This window comes from Amblyomma mixtum, chromosome 2, assembly GCF_055824585.1.
Source record: "Amblyomma mixtum isolate Tamu chromosome 2, ASM5582458v1, whole genome shotgun sequence".
NCBI classification, from domain to species: domain Eukaryota; kingdom Metazoa; phylum Arthropoda; class Arachnida; order Ixodida; family Ixodidae; genus Amblyomma; species Amblyomma mixtum.
This window is the reverse complement of record NC_143013.1, coordinates 201,572,233-201,593,052: the sequence shown is the minus strand read 5'-3', so window position 1 is coordinate 201,593,052 and position 20,820 is coordinate 201,572,233. Positions and strand designations below refer to the sequence as shown.

The 20,820-nt window shown below is 44.8% G+C and overlaps 1 protein-coding gene and 1 pseudogene across 1 annotated transcript in view; both read right to left on the bottom strand.

The window, feature by feature from the left end:
- Nucleotides 1–10,265, bottom strand: part of LOC149362234 (uncharacterized) — a 34,910-nt gene extending 24,645 nt beyond the window's left edge. The window contains exons 1-2 of the mRNA XM_089567476.1: nucleotides 10,210–10,265; nucleotides 4,844–5,068 (exon numbers count right to left, since the gene is read on the bottom strand). Coding sequence (XP_089423602.1) covers nucleotides 4,844–5,068; nucleotides 10,210–10,265 — 281 coding nt within the window. The remainder of the gene's footprint in view (nucleotides 1–4,843; nucleotides 5,069–10,209) is intronic.
- Nucleotides 1–15,450, bottom strand: part of LOC149362233 (uncharacterized) — a 43,414-nt pseudogene extending 27,964 nt beyond the window's left edge.
- Between the last annotated feature and the right edge of the window lie 5,370 nt (nucleotides 15,451–20,820).

Sequence of the window (20,820 nt, the reverse complement as noted above, 5' to 3'; positions counted from 1 at the left end):
GGCGACTTACTTCTCGAACTGCGCGACAGCATACAACACTCAAAAGTTGCAACAATTGTATCCATTGGGGACATCCCTGTCTCTGTGACCCCACATCGGTGTCTGAATACTGTACGAGGCGTCATCTCTGAAATAGATTTTGTCCACCTTTCTGAAAAGGAAATGCTCGAAGGACTTACTGACCAAGAAGTTATAGACGTCCACCGGATCAAGATCCGGAAGGATGGCAAAGAAGTGGACACCAAACACCTGATCCTGACATTCAACATGAGCACATTGCCCGAATCCATTGAAGTAGGCTACCTGAAAATAAATGTAAGACCGTATATTCCTAACCCACGCAGATGTTTCAACTGCCAGAGATTTGGCCACGGCTCACAGAGTTGTCGCGGCCGCAAAACTTGCGCAAAATGCTCTTCGAAGGACCACCAATCCGAAGAATGTGTTGCTAACCCACGGTGTGCAAACTGTGAAGGAGACCATGCTGCCTACTCCAGAGCTTGTCCTTCATGGAAAAAAGAAAAAGACAACACAAAACACAAGACAACACAAAACATTTCTTTCAAAGAAGCACGAAGGCAATACGCTCAGACAAACAAATTCTCCTTCACTGCAAAAACAAACTTCGCCGATGTGGTGCGTGGGCGCGGCGCACCACACCAGGCTTCGGCACCTGTCCAGGTCACACATAGTGAGCCTGGGGCGGGGCCATCCGCGCCGTCTGGTGGAGTAGCTCACGCTACTCCGCCTACCCCAAAGGAGGGGACGCAGACCCCCGGGTCGGCGGGCCCAAAGACCTCTTCCCACAGGTCGAGGTCTAACTCAAAAATCAATGTGCCTCCTGCACGGTCGTCCAGTGCCTCTGCAGAGGCGATGGACACGACCCCGGGCAGCCCCTCACCGTCCACGTCGGATGGTCGGCGGAGCTCCCTGGATCGGTCAAAAAAAGACAGGCCCCGAGTCACGGGGCCATAAACAACTTGATCTAGCTTTTCAATCAGTACAAACACAAAACTAAGATGGCTTTCATAATTCAATGGAACTGTAGAGGAATGTTGAGGAACTACAGTGATATAACTCATATTCTAGGGTCAGAGATGCCTCTAGCCCTATGTCTCCAGGAGACCAATCTTGGTCCACAACATTCAAATATCTTAAAACATTATACAACTTTTTGGCGTGATCGCGAACATGCAAATAGACTCTCGGGAGGCGTCGCAATCATCATCCAAAGCGGCGTCCCGGCTCAAGAAATCAAACTGAAAACAAAACTTGAGGCGGTTGCGGTTAGCGTCATCAGCTACAAAACCATAACAATATGTTCTGTATATCTTCCCCCACACATCACATTAACATGCCAAGATCTAGAAGGCCTGATCGATGAACTGCCGGAGCCATTTCTGGTAGTTGGCGATTTTAACGCTCACTCTCCGTTTTGGGGAAGCGAACGCTGTGACTCTAGAGGCCAAACAATCGAAGATTTTATACTTTCGAATAATGTCTGTCTTTTAAATACGGGAAAAGCCACATATTGCTGTCCAAGCTCAGCCAAAATGAGCTCTCTCGATTTAGCTTTCGCATCACCATTACTTTTTAACGATTTTAAATGGGATGTTTTAAATGACCCCATGGGCAGCGATCACTTACCAACCGTCATCAGGCTCTCATCGTCCACTCCAATCATCCCCACAAGGCCACGGCGCTGGAAAATTCAGCTCGCCGACTGGTCACTCTTTACAAAAAGTGCCACTCTGGAAAAGGAATTTTGTGACGACCTTAGCACAGATGAAATTAATAATAAGTTTACTGAATGCAACATATCGGCCGCAACACTCGCTATACCACAAACAACAGGACTTGCACAAAAGAAACACAAAGTGTGGTGGACAAAAGAATGCACATTAGCAAAAAAACAACAAAAGAAAGCCTGGAGCGCTCTGCGTCGATATCCCACTGCAGAGAACCTACTCACCTTTAAGAAGGCAAAAGCCAGAGCGCGGTATGTGCGAAGAAATGCAGAGAAAACCTCTTGGCAGAAATATGTCTCCTCAATAAATAGTTCAATAACATCAAAGAAAATGTGGGAAAAAGTTCGTAAATTTACTGGTGACCATACCCCTTTCACACTTCCTCTCTTGACAGCACCCGGGACACAAACATCTTTAGAAGAACAGGCCAACATACTGGGCGAGTATTTTGCTGAGATCTCAAGCTCATCCAACTACACAAACACATTTCAGAAACACAAAGCAATAGCTGAAAAACAAAAATTTCCATCTGGAGCAGGTGTTCATGAGGATTATAACCAGCCTCTCACACTACAAGAATTAAATAAGGTACTATCTTCTGGCAAAAAGACAGCACCGGGACCAGACAACGTGCATTACGCTATGCTTGCACATCTCTCTGAGGCTGCTGTAGAGGCACTGTTAAAATTCTTTAATAAAATCTGGATAACTGGAAATATACCTGACGAGTGGAAAAAAGCAGTCATAATACCTTTTCTCAAACCCGGAAAACCACCAACAAGTCCTAGCAGTTACAGACCAATAGCCCTCACCAGCTGCATTGCTAAATCTTTCGAAAGTGTAATAAACATTAGATTGACCTTCATACTTGAATCTCGGCAACTATTAGATACACACCAATGTGGGTTCAAAAAAGCATGCTCGACCACAGATCACCTTGTCCGTCTAGAAAACACCATCCGGGAGGCGTTCATCCACAAGCAGCACTGTATTGGGGGTCTTCTTCGACTTGGAGAAGGCCTACGATACTACGTGGAAGTTCGGCATCCTCCGTGACCTAGCAGAGCTAGGTACCCGCGGCAGGATGTTGAACTGCTTGAACGACTTCCTGGCTAACCGCACATTCCGAGTCCGCCTAGGAGCAACTCTCTCCATGACTTTCACCCAAGAGAACGGCGTACCCCAGGGGTGCATTCTAAGCACGACACTCTTCATAGTAAAAATGAATTCCTTAGCTAAAGTAATACCCAAGTCCATAATGTATTCAGTCTATGTAGATGACCTACAAATAGCATGCACGTCCTCTAGCATATCAACCTGTGAGAGACAAATACAAATCACACTAAATAAACTAGGTGCTTGGGCAGACATAAATGGGTTTAAATTTTCTCCTCAAAAAACAGTAGCTGTTCTTTTCTCATTGCGACGAGGCCTACAGGTCGATCCCAGTCTATACCTGAATCACACTGCGCTACCAATTAAACAAGAACACAAATTTTTAGGCCTAACTTTCGACAAGAAACTCACATTTCTACCACACATTAACAACCTTAAAAAGAAAGCTTCTCAAGTCCTCAATATTTTAAAAGTTCTCTCACGGAAGCGGTGGGGGTCCGATAGAGCAAGCCTTTTACAAATATATTGCTCTCTGGTGCGCTCCAAGCTGGACTACGGGTGCATAGTATATGGTTCGGCAAGAGCATCCTACTTAAAAAGATTAGACCCCATTCATAATCTTGGTCTGCGCCTATCATCTGGAGCATACAGAACATCACCAGTAGTTAGCCTTTACGTTGAAACTAATGAAGCCGCTCTTGAGGATCGAAGAATCGCCCTTACATGCTCATATGTCTTAAAAATCCGTTCTCTTCCGAAACATCTCTGCCATCCAGTCGTCACCAAGTGCCCATCTAAAAGATTATTCATCAACAAACCACATTCTATCAGACCATTACTGCTGCGCTTTAAAGATAAATGTGAAGAGCTAACAGTACTAGATGCCCTACCGAATATTGCACAAAGGAATGAATATTTACCACCATGGTACAGCCTGCCTTCAGTATGTGACCTCACAATGACACATTTAGATAAAAAGCAAACGCCAAATGAGTACATATTACAGGAATTCTTTGCACTACAAGAAAAGTATGACACTTACATTGAATTTTATACCGATGGCTCAAAAACAGAAAGTCACGTTGGAAGTGCAGTAATCCAAGGAAAAAACAAACAGAAAATGCGACTACCAGAATGCGCATCGGTTTTTACTGCTGAGTGTTATGCCATCTTTGTAGCTGTGGAAAAAATAGTAAGAGAGAATATCAAAAATAGCATCATTTACACCGATTCCCTGAGTATGCTCAAAGCACTGCACTCCAGAAATGCTGCTGAACCCATAATAGGTAACATCATACATAACATTGTTAAAATCACAAAACAAAAACATAACATTAAATTCTGCTGGGTTCCTAGCCATGTTGGAATCGTAGGTAATGAAAAAGCAGATGTATGCGCTGCACAAGCCCGGAATGGCCAAATAAAACAAGTGAGCATACCGCGCAGGGATTGCTTAAAGTTTATCAACAGTAAACTCAGAAATAAGTGGCAGGCCGCATGGCAAGATCACGTAAACAACAAATTACATTCTGTGAAACCAATTTTAGGGGAATGGCAATCATGTAGGCATCAAGAACGTTTTACCGAAGTTATTTTATGTCGGCTCCGCATTGGACACACCCACCTCACGCACAACTTTCTGCTAGCCAAACAAAACAAACCTCTGTGTGAAATGTGTGGTGCTGAACTCACAGTGAACCACATTTTAATTTCATGCATAAAACTAGAAGAACTAAGAAAGAAATATTTCACAACATTTTACAGGGAAAGCATCCCATTACACCCCATGCTACTCTTAGGTGATCGAGCACTCGTTGACATTTCATGTATTTTTAGGTTTCTCAAGGAAGCCAACGTTTTAAACAAACTCTAAGTATTTTTAAAAAGCTTCACCATTAACAAAAACTCTAACCTTGTGTTTGGCGCAGCATAGCCTCAGTTGCTTTTGCGCCATAAAAAAATCAATATAACTAACTAACAATGTATATGATGACATCTCAAACCACAGCCAATCCACGATACGCTTTCGTAGAGCATAAGGGACGTCGCCCTGCTTGCAAAGAGACAGCTGAGCTCTAATGTCAATTGGTGTCCTTGGAAAAGTGAATGGCACCATTGCTTTTTGCTGATAATGGTTTCCTGATGATGCAGCCATTATCTCTGGTTCATCATTGCATTCAGACACTGCAATGAACGAGGCAACCCTAGACAGAAAGCCACATGAAGGGAAAAAGAAACAAAATCAGAAATGGAAAATGCAAACAGAATAAAGGTTACAGACAGGACCATGATGGCTATTATGACAATAGACATATATAACTTGATCACAGTTGCCTTCTTGTTACTGTATATGTTTGTGAGCAAGGCACTCTGGCTAGACACAATCGATGAGTACTGTCGTCAGCACACTTAACACGAACGTTGGATTGCGTGTCCTTCACTGGTATCACAGCCCCTGAGCGCTGGGCGCTGAGTCCAAGACCATGCTGCATGGTGTGTTTCTGGAAGTTGGAGACAGCTCGTGCCCTGCTTCCACTTTAATATTGTCTCAGCCGCAGTGGCCAGCGCCCAGCGGCGCTAATGTCAGTGGAGGGCACGTGCTCCAGCGTTCGTGTTAAGCGTGCTGACGATTGTACACTTGGGCTGGTCACTGTGCATACAGGGTGGTCCACCTCAGACTGCAAAAAAGTTTAAAAATTGCCTTTTTGAGTTAGAAGAGCGCTTTTTTCGGCACAGCATTGTCAGCGGTGGAGTATATTGGAATATCGCTAAGACATGCCGACTAGCAGGCTGGTTAACTAATATTGAATAGTTATCTTTTAACTATTACAGTTAGGGTCCTTAATTATTGACAGGCATGTAGCCCACCGTAAGTAATACCCATATCAGTTTTAGAATTTCGAAACTACAGTTACCCTTGACGCTGTTGCCCATCACATTTTGGCTACATCACTTCAAAATCCATGCACTTTTGAGAAGCTTGCACACAAAGCAACCTCTGCAGTGCACTAACTCGTCGAAATATCCAAAATTTGTTGGGCCACAACGGTGAGGTTAGCCGCATCTTCGAAATTCTAAAAACTGATATGGACATTACTTACAGCAGACTACACGCCTGTCAATAAATAAGGAGCCTAACAGCAATAATTAACAAGTTAACTATTCAATATGGGTGAGCCAGCCAGGTAGTTAGCATATCCTAGCTGTATTCTGATGTACTACACCGCTGACAATGGTATGCCGAAAAAAAAAGCGCGCTTCTAACACAAAAAGCCTATTTTTAAAAATTGTGTACAGTCTCAGGTGAAACACCTTGTATACAAAAGGCTTCAAAGCACAATATATAGGAAACAGCAGATGACTGCAACAAAAAAGTGCTTCTAAATTGTAAAACAAAGCAGCTACATTAACAAGCCACTCAACTTGTGTGCGTACAACTTCCAAATATACCAGCTTTTTTCCACAGCACTTTTGAAACATACTAAAATAACTTTTACTATTGTGCCCTCTCAAATGCTTCCACAATGATGCATCTGCCATGGTAGAGGCATTTTTAACCTTCATGACAACCTCATAGCAGTGGCCACCCGTAGTGACAACAATGCAAAGTAAGACATGAGTGACTGATGCTACACAGCTGTGCTACGCTCACGCAGCCATATACACTCGTGCCTTGTTAATACGACCACCATTAATATGGACAACTTAAACTACGAACAGTTTTTCTGGGAACCAAATTTTCCAATATATTTCCGCCTTGTTAACATAGAAACTTGCTGTCCAGTTGTACAATAGAAGGGGGAAAATGCACAGAGCCTAATGGGGCCCATGCATTTTTGCCATGTTAATATAGATTGTGATAGAACAAAATCTCTACTGCCCCGATCAGATGTTTAATTTTATGCATTTCGACTGCAGGACACCAGAGGAAAGCTGAGAAAAAGTGTAAACGACTAAGCGATGGCCCTTTTCTTTCGTTCTTTCATGCTTCACAATACGAAGTTGCCCCGTTGGTGCACCTTAATTAACCGTATCCCATGAGTGGCTGAGAAGAAAACTCTCTCTGCAGCTTGTGCCTTGCAGAAAGCCACATTCAGCCGCTTTCAGCTGAACAAGTGACAATATGCTGTCAAACTGATCATTGGCTGGAAGGAAGTGTTGGAGAAGTCTGCACTGAATTCCAGAGCCACACGCTGCACAAACGCAACAGCAACATATCAGTCCTCACAATAACCAAATTAACCATATTATGCATTCGCAAGCATAAATAATTCATGTAAGATTAAAAAGTGACAGCAATAACTAACCCACATGCACACAGCACACAAGGTAGCAGCTGAGCTGCATTATTCATGCCAAACCACACAGTGATAGGTCATGCACCTGTGGAGCTGTGACTGAGCTTATCATTTTGCTTGTCACAACTACATTCACCTCAGGATAGACATTTAATTGTAGTAGCTCTTTTGCACAAAGAAAGAGTGCAGGTGACAAATATGACTTTCTTAGGCTGCTTACATAGGTTTATCTGAAATGGTACATATGCCCCACTTCAGGTGATACCCATGGCACGCTACATTTCTGCCGCCCTGCTACCTGGCAAGTTCTGTCCCAGTGTGAACTTGTCCAGCACATTTAGTTGCTCTGCCCTTTAATATAAGTAGGCAAATTCTGACGAAGTAATCGAAACAGGAAAAATCACAAAAAGAAAGCGGCTCCTAAACGACTTGTTATTTGCCTCATCAGGTTGTACAGTATATGCAGGCAAATAAAGTGGCGCTTATCTCAACAAAACTTTTCTGCTGATAACATCAGTGGTAGTAGCACAATCTTTGAGAACGCTTGCGGAAGGAGAACACACTTGCGACACTTACGAGCTTCCTGCGGCTTCGTCTGAAGGGGTGCCTTCAGCAACCAAACATATATCAACTACCCTGATTTTGCAGCCGTCTTCTAATACTGTGTTCTCGTCGACGTCGACATGCGTGTCGAACGCCTTGCTGTACACCTGAAAGTGGAAAGAATAAAACTAATGCCCTGGCCATACCACTACTCCCTCGGGTGTGACAGTAAAGGCCGGTGTATGTGCGCGATGATAAAAAAAATCAGCAGCTGTCACAAAATTAATGCACAAGAATTCATGCGCAAGAAACTGTGGTTAAAGCACTTCCAGAACAAATCTGTTTGCACTTATTTATGACAACGAGAACTGCTCAGAGCTGCGCTTTCAAAAATTCAGGCGCTTTAGACACAAACGTAGCTTCCGCGTATGCATGTCTTGTAGCACCAACGCTTCAGAATTGAAGCGGCCGGTGAATATGCTCAGGAAAAAGCAAATAGAGAGCACTTGGATTTATAAGAAAAGCTACCTTGCACAATTAGCAATTTTGCGACAGTTCCTTCGAAACAGTGACGCGTACTGGTTGCGGTATACCGAAGCAATATACCTAGCAATTAAATGTGCGCTTTGTTAACGCGCAGGATTCTGTGGCGGCAATGCTATAGCTTCAATTACGAAAACCTAACGCTGCAAAAATTGAGTTTTCAAAATACGTGCGAATGCAGAATACACTTTCGCGCGCATTTAGAACTTTCAGTTGTGAAACAAAGTCAACGAACCGTACCTGAATGATCGCATTGTCACCCACGGACTTCAACGACGAGTGCGCCTTAAAAGCCACTTGCAGGTCACTTCTTTTGGTGCCGCACACGGAAATCAAAAAGTTCGAAGGTCCGCGGCTAACGAGGCATTGGATAGCCATGGCCGAGCCAGCGCTGCCAGGTAACGGCAGCGGTAACGGTGCAGCGGAGAGAGCGGGGAAAAACGCGCGCGAAACCAGCCAACACAACCAGCGCGGCATCAAAGTTGAGTAAGCAGAGCCGCAGTTACGCCGCGCAAAATGGGAAATTATGATGAAAAAATGTTATGATGCAATTCAAGTTACTAGACTTCTGTTCAAACTATTGAATAAACAGTTAGTAAAATTAAAACGGTTATGGTTATTGAAACTTCAGATATAAAGTTTGAAAGAGCGGTAGGCAGTTTCGTATGTTTTACAGTTACCAGCGCGACGGATGCCGGAGATAGATAGAGAAAGAAGATAGACAGATAGATAGAGGGAGAAAAGCTTTTTCTTTTATTATTCGTGCTGTTTGCCATTAGACATAAGGAAAAGGGAAAGAAAGTTATAAAAAAAAAGAAAAGCTTTCACACGCGCCCATGGCCATTTGGCCAAGGCCAGATACAAGCGAAAGAGAGAAATTGTAGACGCGTTCAAAATGGCGGCTCCGCCGCAGGTGCTGCTGTATCGCTGTCAGAAATGTGCGTTTTTCGACACAAAGTACATGCTTCTTTTAGCGCATATTCGTGACGCGCATAGCTGGGAGCCGAACTTCCGCGTAACGTGCGGTATTGAGGGGTGCCCAAAAACGTACGTCATTGTTGATTCCCTGAAAAAACATGTCTACCGATGTCACCGGAGCGTTGTTGGCATCGACGCGCTGCCGCAAGACTCTGGCAATGCCTACAGTAGCCGCACGGATATCGGCAGTGAAGACCAGGTGGGAGCAGAGCCTTCTCAACAGTCTCCGCCTTCAGCAGACACCAGTAACGTCACTGCTGATGAAGTCTATAACGACGCGTCGCTTGAAAGCCACCGTCGTGCAAGCGGAGATGCTGCTTTCGCGCAGTTCCTTGCTCGAATGCCAAAGAAACTGTGCTCATATTTCTTTAAACTCACGGAAGAGCACAAAATCCCGTACTCGGCAGCAGAGAATGTTTTCGCCGACTTCAGGTACCTATTGAAAGAAACGCTGCACGGTTTCTCTATTGCAGTTCAAAACTACTTGCCACCAAGTTTCAGTTTGAATGAAGAGATTACTAAGCTCCTCAGCTGTGACTTTGTCGACGAGATGTTTTCGTGCTGTCGATCCAGTTACACCCGAGAACTGTTTGCCAAGCAGAATATGCCATACACAGCACCACAACAGCACAAGTTCACCCCACAAAGTGTACCAACGTTTCAGTATGTGCCAATAACAAGAGTGCTGAAGAATGTCCTTGAAGTGCCGGATATTGCCAACATAGTTTTCTACCCTTCACCTTCGCAGTCATCTGCATCACATTACCAGGAAGGCACTGAAATCCTGAATGATTTCAGAGATGGAACAATCTATAAAAACAACTTGAAGGACGTGCTAACCACTTCAGAAGCGGATACTATTTTTTTGTCTATGTATGCTGATGAAGTTGAAATTTGTAATCCTTTAGGGTCCAAGAGAGGCCTACATAAGCTTTTTCTTGTCTACTTTACTATTCTGAACATTCCTGCTGCTTATCGCTCACAACTCAAAGCCATTCACCTTGTGCTTGTAGCTCGGTTCAAAGATGTGAACAGGCATGGCCACAACAAGGTTTTCTCACCTTTAATAAATGATCTGCAGCGGCTAGAAAGTGAAGGCCTCACACTGCAAACAGAAAGTGGTGTCATTCAAGCAAAAGTTGTGGTGCTTGCTTTTTGTGGAGACAACCTCTCGATGCATAGTATAGGTGGATTTAGTGGTTCGTTTTCAAGGGGGAGGATCTGCCGTTTCTGCATGGCACATTCTGAAGACATACAATGCATAACCAACGAGTCAGCATGCAATTTGCGTACAGATGACATTCACGCAGAACATCTTGCATCCATTGCCGTGAATGAAGACCTGAAGCGTATGTATGGTGTTAGTGGGCCTTCACCATTCTTGTCCTTGAAGTACTTCTCAGTGTGCAATCAGCTGCCACCTGATCTAATGCATGACATCTTTGAAGGGACTGCATCTCATGTTCTTCGCAGTGTTGTCAGTGGCCTTATAAATGATTCTGTGCTGTCTATGGATGACCTAGACAAGGTTAGTACATTTTCTTACGGGTACAATGACAGGAAGAACCGACCAGAACCTGTAACGCAGTCTTTTTTGTCTCCAAAAGGAAGCTTGAAAGGTACAGCAGCCCAGAAATGGTGCCTTCTAAGGCTTTTGCCCTTCATTTTTTCATCTCAGATACCTGAGCGCAACCAGCACTGGGAAATTTATCTGGAATTTCGAGAAATCAGTGATATGGTGTTGGCTGAAGAGGTGCCAGTCTCATGGCTGCCTTATCTTCAGCAAAAGATCGAACAGTTCATGCAGCATTTTGTGGCCACATATCCCAACTCGGGCATAACGCCCAAGATGCATTTCATGGTGCACTACCCAAGAATGATCAGCCAGCTTGGGCCACTCGTACAGTACTGGTGCATGCGTTTTGAAGCCAAGCACCAGTACTTCAAAAAGCTGGCTTCTCGCTGCATGAATTTCAGAAATATTTGCAGGACACTGGCGGCCAGGCATCAGCTCTTTCAATCATATCAATTGAACAGCCTGAGCATTGGCAGCAACATGGCATCTACTGGTGCGAAAAAAGTGCAGCACAATGATCTCCCTGCTGTGCTCCAAGACATGGTCGGGGAAGAGCAAATCTGGCAAGCAACATCTGCCACGTTGGATAATTCAACGTACAGAAAAGATATTCTCATCATGGCAAAAGGAGAGCCCCCTAGGTTTGCCCTTGTGGACTCCATATATATGACTTAGCAAAAAGTTTTCCTTGTAATGGTGCCACTGAGAGTGGTGCAGTTTAGGCGGCACCGCTACTCCTATCAAGTGGCTAGAAAAGAAGAATTATTCATCAGCCATTCTGGACAAGAAGTTTCACCACAGCGACTGGACCTTTATTTTCAAGCGGAAGTGATGCCGCGATGTGAAATCTTTTAATGATGGCACAGGTACAGAACAGATGAAAAGCCTGTAATTGCCACGTGCACAAGTTAACACCACTCAAATAAGAGGCTGTTGTATATTTATTACTAACATTTTTCAAATATTGAACTTGATTATCAGTTACTACATTGCAATTTCTTGAAGTGTACATGTCATTTTTCATTGCTGAACTTGCACTCTTGTTTTTTGAAATAAAATGTTTTCATTGAACAAAATAATTAAACATAGTGTTTTTGATGTCGAAGCATTGCAACTTGAAGTAATTTCATGTTGAGTTTTGCACAGCTAGCAATTCAGTGACATTTTTTGTTGATGCTGCACATACTGCTTCAAAAAACATGACAGTAGTACTAAACGCTTTGAGCTATTTATTTTTAACCATCATTGCCCTCCTAAGTGCTGCAAAAGGTTTGCTAAAGGTTTCCTGCTAAACTTAAGCACGTGAATCATTGTTACTGAGATAAAGGCAAAACACTGTTTTGTATTTTTTAACGAGTCAGAAATCATTCAGCACTGTTCTTATTCAGACAGGGAGACTATATATCAACATAGATAAATTACATAAAAGCTTATGCGGCATAAAAATAATCATATAAATGAGAGGATATGCTCGAAAACATACAAACTATGCCAGCAGACAAGACGGGGAAGAGTCGCTGGGACGAGCCCAGGCAATGCCACTACAGGCAGCTTTGCAAATATTTCCCTAACTTTGCTTGGGCAATTAAGCAATCAAGCACCCACACAGTTTGCCAGAACAAATGGAGCTTTTTAGATGCTGATGGAATTTGAGACAAAAATGAAGGTATTAGGCTCTGTCTCTTCACACACATGCACATAAGCGCTCAAGTTAGCATATAAACTAGAAGAAATGCTCGACTGAGCTGCACCAGTGCACCATCATGCATGACATAGAGAAATAGTGGGGATGAACACAACGAGTGCTATACAGGCAGCTTGACGAAGCTTTAATGTATGGGCAAGTCAAGTTCACACACATCGCAGCCCTAGTGAGCTTTTTGCATTCTGACAGGAAAGTCAGACACAAAACAGATGAGGGTATTAGGCTCTGTAGTGTTCATAACTGCGTACATGTGCATGTTAGTGCACACATAAGTAAACGTTTAAAAATGTATATAAATGGGATTACAGCCAATAACATAACATGAAAAGAAATTTACATACAATACGTTGAGCAGACTGAGTTTGAAGCAATGAGAATAATTAATGAATAAAGATACGAAATAGTCTGTAATTTAAGTATGAACAAGCAACTATGCTCATCACAATGTATTGCATATCGAGGCTACCTCCTCAATCACCACTTTGAAATATGTTTCTCAGCACGCACACTGTTGTAAGCCTTTGGATTGTGAGTTATACCAGGCATACTGTGTGCATAGGAACACCTAGATTTTATTCTGTTCTCAGAGCATGATGCTCACATTTTATGTGGGTTAATTGTCTATGGTAATAGAGCCGTTTTCTGAGCGAGATGTAATCAGGCAATCACAAATGCATTGGAAATGATTCTTATTACTTTATTTCAAAATCTGACAAACTCTAATTGAATACATTTGCAGGAGAATATTGTACTAAAAGCAATTTCTCATATGCAAAAAAAGAGTAAATAATTAAGTGGTTAAGTGTCAGACTAGCATGATGAGTACTAAATTTGCGGAATCATTAGTTATGTTATTTTGTGAGCAACTACCCGAAGAGGTGTCTAAAAAATATTACTCTGCGTGCCTTATAATGATACATTTCATGAGATAAGTGAATGAGTTCGATGCCGAATACTTTGAATAATTCAGAAAACAACTGCGGCGCAATTTATGATGTTCGACGCTAAGAGAAAAAAAAAATGTCATAAATACTTGGGATTCGCGTGGTTGATGGGCTTTTGAAAATATTTACCTCGCCCTGCCGCTAATACATGATGTCGCAGCTTTTAGAAAGCTGCCGCTATAGGTATGTATACAGACGATTAACCCATGCACAGTATAAAAAACCAGTCGCAAGATAAAGCTTCATATATATCCACTTACCGCCCGTCATATCTAACCATATCCAACTCACGCGGCACGGAAATGTGCATGTTTTCGACGCATTAATTCTTCCCCGTTCGTGCGAATCGCTTAAGTAAAACTGATGTCGTTGGTGCATGCCCTCAGCAAGCATCGGGCATGAGCTTGCTTTACATAGCGTTTGTATTTAGTTCCCTGACTTTTGCCGACGTTCGGGGTGGACTCAGTGACCAAAGAAAGCCTATATTTGTTTCCCAAAGCCTTTGCATCTAATGAGAGATCCTATAGAAAGCCAGTCAGATGTGTCCGTACTTCCGCGAAAATACAGTTAAACACAAATTTGAAGGAATGCATGGCGAGCTCTCACAGCAAGAAGAACAACTGCCTCGCTGTAGATTCTTCTTTGCGGCATAAGCAAAATAATACCAGTTGCTTGCTACGGTATGCGATGCTATCTATTGTGCCGCCCGCAGAACCGCATGAACGTTATCATTTGTTTAGTTACTTTGGTGGAGGAGTAAAACAAGCCCCGAACTCTCTCAGGGCATGCAGGAGTGCAAAAGCCATTTTACTCTTTTTTGAAGAGGAGTGAAAAGACGCTTTCACTCTTTCTCGTATGTAGAGGGAGTAGATTGAGGCCTGCAGGAGTAGCGAGGCTCTTTTACTCTTACTGCAGGAGTAGCAGTTCTTAGAGTGTTGGCGGAGAGCGCCTCCGACAGCGAATGCGACGATGCTAGTTGTGCCCCTAAGCCTGTCACCTCCGCAGCGGCCATCGCAGCTGTTGACACGCTACGGATGTACCTCGGGAGTCCGGAGTTCGACCAGATCTTTGGTTCGCAGTTGGATGGTATGGAAGCTGCAATCCTGAAGTCCGCACTCGCGAAACGTGTTCAGGGGACGCTGGACGACTTCTTTCAGCAGCAATAAATCGGTATGCCGATGTTTGCAGTTTTTTTTCGTAGTCCGCATATTACGAAGTAGCGGATATAGCGAAGTGATTTCCGATTCCCGCCGACTTCATTATAACCGGGCTAGACTGTACTTCGTTACCACCTTTCTGGACGTTTCCCAAAATCTTATGTGCACGTCCATTTGCTTCTCTTGAAGGCATTCGTTAGCAGACTCATCACAAAGTACGACATAGTTCTCGCACCGCTCTATATCTCGTTGCAGCGATGACAGAAAAAAAGGTCTGAGGCCGTGGCAGGTTATGTAAGCACATTTCTTCTCGCCACATGAGAAGCCTTTAGCGATCTCGCCGTGGCAGGTTATGTAAGCACATTTCTTCTCGCCACATGAGAAGCCTTTAGCGATCTCGCTATCAGGAAACATGCGTTTAAACAACTCGCCTACTTCCGACGACGATCTGTAGGAGCAGTGGGATGTGACTAACTTCAGCGTCCATAAAATTTCGGCATCTGTCACCAGCTCGTTTACCTTGCACGCGATACTGACGTCAGACGACTGCGATGGAGTATCTACGGGTCGCGCGCTCGCGCTAGCGGAAAAATACTCGCGCACCGAACCTGCCGCTGCTCTCTTCATATAGGCGCTGTGCTTTGCACTCTTCATGTGGCATTTCAGTGCAGACTGGCCCATAGCAACCAGGTCGAAGCACTTCCCGCATGGTTTGCATTTTGCTCGATGTGGATTCGTAGCATCTGGTGCCACCCAATCCTTGTAGGCGCTGTTACTGAGCCACGCGCTTTGAAATTTGCACTTTCCGGGCATTTCTGCGGATCGCGGGATTGCTGCAGTCACACGCAGAGAACTGTCTGAACGCACGGCTGGCACGGCTGCACAGAGTAAACATCAGCGTACGCACGTGCAACGCAAAACCACGAGACGCCGAACCAACGGCGGGTGATGTCGATGGCGATACGGCCGTTCACTTTTGAACGGATGGATGGCTGGATGATAATGGCTTTACCCTTTGTACCGGGCGGTAGCTTTCGCCGCCTAGCCTATACTTACCCCATTGTTAATTTAACTTTCTTTTCCCTTTCGCTCTTACAATATCTAATCTGTCTATCCTTTTACCCTCGAAATTCACGCCTCCCTTGATTTCCGCCACCAATCCTCCAACCTCCCCTTCGTCAATGCCACGCTTTTCCCATCCACTCGCCCGTCCTCCCCAGTAAATCCCAGCGCTATCTCTATGGTCGTTGCTGTCCCCTCTGGGAGGGCTGGGCGGAGTTCTGCGCACCTCAGAACCAAGTGTTCTATGGTCTCCGTTTCCGTTTTACAAGCAGAGCACAAAATATCCACTTCTTCAAATTTGGACCTATACGTTTTTGTACTCAGAGTCCCTGTCCTAGCCTCAAAAAGCAGTGAACTGCCCCGCGAATTATCGAATAATCGCTCTTTTTTGATGTCCTGTTTTCGTGTCCTATATATGCCTAGCGCCGATTTTTCCTGCATTCTTTCTTTCCACATCTTTCTTTCCGTCTCCTTTACCTCCGCTTTCACGTTAGTCTTTTGTTGCGTCCCATCCCTCACCCGTAACTACTTCGTTCTTAGCTTTCGGGTTCTATTAGTCCATTTTGTGCTAATACTTTTCATGTACAGATACTTGTACACCTTTTTTGCCCACCTTGTTTCCTCCATTTGAGTTAGCCTCTGATGATATTTCAGTTTGCTGATGGCCTCCCGAACCTCGAACGACGCCCAACCCATATCTCCCTGGACTCCCTCATTCGGAGTGTTCCCATGGGCTCCCAAGGCTAGCCTTCCTACACTTCTTTGTCTGACCTCTAGCCCTGACTGTACTTCTGATTTCATGCACAGGACTGCATTTCCAAATGTGAGGCCCGGTACCATGATTCCCTTCCACACCCCTCTAACCACTTCATACCTATTATAGTTCCATAGTGCTCTATGCTTCATAATGTCTGAATTCCTTTTTCCTTCAGAATCCTCTCATGCTCTTCCAGATATTTTTTTCCTTCACTTAGCCATACACCTAGATACTTATACGTTCTCACATGGTCTATCATTCCCCGCAGGGAGGCGTCTGCAGCATGCAGAAGTTGGTGAGTGGCGACACCACGGGGTTAACCCGAGCATCCGCAGGGACATCCCCGCAGGGGGATGATGGTGAACAATGCGTCACCACGGACCCGAGCATCCGCGCTTAGCCGTGCGTGGCATCGCCGTGTCCGGGGAAAAGGGGATCCTGGTGGTTGAGCTGATGCCGAGCGTTTGGACCCTTAAGGCCCCTCGGCGGAGGCAACACACCACTTTGGCCCCAGCTTCCTGTAGACGGCACCTCCGGCCTGACCCGACCGGGGGAAATCGGCAGTCGCCTTTTCCTGTTCTCCTCTCCATCTTTCACTTTCCTATCTCCTTTCTTACAACTCTCCTGTATCCTCCCTTCTTGGTTTTTTCCTCTTTTTCCTGGCGGCGAGGGTTAACCGTGTGTGACCAACTACCCTGTGTTGAGTCATATTAGGTTATAGTTAAGGTGTACAGCTGGCGTGGGCAGGACTTTCTTTCAAGTTCCTGTCGCGTCCCCTTGTTGGACTCCATGGTGGGTGGCTGGCACCATGACCGAAAAACATCAATTTTTTATGGCTCCCCCCCTTTCCAAACCTGATCGCTCTCTTAAAAGAGTGCGGAACGAAGCAGAGAACTTTTTTTCCAAAAAGAAACCAACATTTGCCAAATTCCATGTCATCCACAGTGAAGTTCAAGATAAACAGGCCAGAATTCTATCCCCCTTCATGGTATCGAAGTGCTTAACAGAAGCTTTGGGCCCCGGCTACAAAGTATCCAAAATGACCAGTGGCGATTTATTGCTGGAACTCCGAGAAAATGTCCAAACCACCAAACTCTGTAACATAGTGTCTATTGGGGACACACCGATCCCTCACACCCTCACACCGATCACTGCACACCGATCCCTCAACACTGTCCGTGGCGTCATCTCAGAAAATGATTTTCTACACCTTACCGAGAAAGAAATGCTGGAAGGGCTTTCCGAGCAAAATGTCATTGATGTATATCGAATCAAGATCCGCAAGGACAACAAAGAAATAGATACCAAACACCTAGTCCTGACTTTTAACACATGCACATTGCCCGAAACCATCGACGTTGGATACCTCAAAGTAAATGTAAGACACTACATCCCTAACCCCCGAAGGTGCTTTAATTGTCAACGGTTTGGCCACGGATCGCAGAGTTGCCGCGGCCACAAAACTTGCGCGAAATGCGCGTCGAAGGAACACCATTCTGAGGAATGCGACGCAGCTCTACGCTGCGCTAATTGTGAAGGAGAACATGCTGCGTACTCCAGGGCGTGTCCGTCCTGGAAGAAGGAAAAGGAAATCATCACCATTAAGACCAAGGAAAACATTTCATTCAAAGAAGCCAGAAGGCGTTTTGCACTGACAAATACATTCTCTTTCACAGCCAAACCAAACTATGCTGACGTGGCGCGCAGGGGCGGTGCACCACGCAGCACTCCGGCATCTGCCGCGGCCACTCCCACCGCGCCTGTGGTAGTGCCATCAACGCCCCAGGCAGAGACAGCCAAGGCTGCTCTGCCAACTCCAAGCCAGGGAGTGCCGGCCCATGGGCCAGCATCCCGCAGGACTTCCCCCCGTCGGGGGAGGCCTGACACCAACACATCCGCGGCTTCGCGGTCCTCCAGCACCTCTGGTGAGGTGATGGATACAACTACCACTCCGCCCGCTTTACGGCGGCGGACCGGCTCTCACGAGCGAAGAAAAGATAAAACCCCGGTAACGGGCCCAGAACAGTAAATTCCTTCAGTTCCATTCACACCCAAAAAAACAAACATGATATTTGCGATTCAATGGAACTGTAGAGGAATGTTAAGGAACTACAGTGATATCACACATATTCTAGGGTCCGTGATGCCTCTAGCTCTATGTCTCCAGGAGACCAATCTTGGTCCACAACATTCAAATATCTTAAAGCATTATACAACTTTTAGGCGTGATCGCGAACATGCAAGTAGACTCTCGGGAGGCGTCGCAATCATCATCCAAAGCGGCGTCCCGGCTCAAGAAATCAAACTGAAAACAAAACTTGAGGCGGTTGCGGTTAGCGTCATCAGCTACAAAACCATAACAATATGTTCTGTATATCTTCCCCCACACATCACATTAACATGCCAAGATCTAGAAGGCCTGATCGATGAACTGCCGGAGCCATTTCTGGTAGTTGGCGATTTTAACGCTCACTCTCCGTTTTGGGGAAGCGAACGCTGCGACTCTAGAGGCCAAACAATCGAAGATTTTATACTTTCGAATAATGTCTGTCTTTTAAATACGGGAAAAGCCACATATTGCTGCCCAAGCTCAGCAAAAATGAGCTCTCTCGATTTAGCCTTCGCATCACCATTACTTTTTAACGATTTTAAATGGGATGTTTTAAATGACCCCATGGGCAGCGATCACTTACCTACCGTCATCAGGCTCTCATCATCCACTCCAATCATCCCCACAAGGCCACGGCGCTGGAAAATTCAGCTTGCCGACTGGTCACTCTTTACAAAAAGTGCCACTCTGGAAAAGGAATTTTGTGACGACCTTAGCACAGATGAAATTAATCAGAAGTTTACTGAATGCATAATATCGGCCGCAACACTCGCTATACCACAAACAACAGGACTTGCACAAAAGAAACACAAAGTGTGGTGGACAAAAGAATGCACATTAGCAAAAAAACAACAAAACAAAGCCTGGAGCGCTCTGCGTCGATATCCCACTGCAGAGAACTTACTTACCTTTAAGAAGGCAAAAGCCAGAGCGCGGTATGTCCGAAGAAATGCAGAAAAAACCTCTTGGCAGAAATATGTCTCCTCAATAAACAGCTCAACAACATCAAAGAAAATGTGGGAAAAAGTGCGTAAATTTACTGGTGACCATACCCCTTTCACACTTCCTCTCTTGACAGCACCCGGGACACAAACATCTTTAGAAGAACAGGCCAACATACTGGGCGAGCATTTTGCTGAGATCTCAAGCTCATCCAACTACACAAGCACATTTCAAAAACACAAAGCAATAGCTGAAAAACAAAAATTTCCATCTGGAGCAGGTGTTCATGAGGATTACAACCAGCCTCTCACACTACAAGAAATAAATAAGGTATTATCTTCTGGAAAAAAGACAGCACCAGGACCAGACAACGTGCATTACGCTATGCTTGCACATCTCTCCGAGGCTGCTGTAGAGGCACTGTTAAAATTCTTTAATAAAATCTGGATAACTGGAAATATACCTGACGAGTGGAAAAAAGCCGTCATAATACCCTTTCTCAAACCCGGAAAACCACCAACAAGTCCTAGCAGTTACAGACCAATAGCCCTCACCAGCTGCATTGCTAAATCTTTCGAAAGTGTAATAAACATTAGACTGACCTTCGTACTTGAATCTCGGCAACTACTAGATAAACACCAATGTGGGTTTAAGAAAACATGCTCCACCACAGATCACCTTGTCCGCCTAGAAAACACCATCCGGGAGGCGTTCATCCACAAGCAGCACTGTATTGGGGTCTTCTTCGACCTGGAGAAGGCCTACGATACTACGTGGAAGTTCGGCATCCTCCGTGACCTAGCAGAGCTAGGTATCCGCGGCAGGATGTTGAACTGCTTGAACGACTTCCTGGCTAACCGCACATTCCGAGTCCGCCTAGGAGCAACTCTCTCCATGACTTTCACCCAAGAGAACGGCGTACCCCAGGGGTGCATTCTAAGCACGACACTCTTCATAATAAAAATGAATTCCTTAGCTAAAGAAATACCCAAGTCCATAATGTATTCAGTTTATGTAGATGACCTACAAATAGCATGCACGTCCTCCAGCATATCAACCTGTGAGAGACAAATACAAATCACACTAAATAAACTAGGTTCTTGGGCAGACAAAAATGGATTTAAATTTTCCCCTCAAAAAACAGTAGCTGTTCTTTTCTCATTGCGACGAGGCCTACAGGTCGATCCCAGTCTATACCTGAATCACACTGCGCTACCAATTAAACAAGAACACAAATTTTTAGGCCTAACTTTCGACAAGAAACTCACATTTCTACCACACATTAACAACCTTAAAAAGAAAGCTTCTCAAGCCCTCAATGTCTTAAAAGTGCTCTCACGG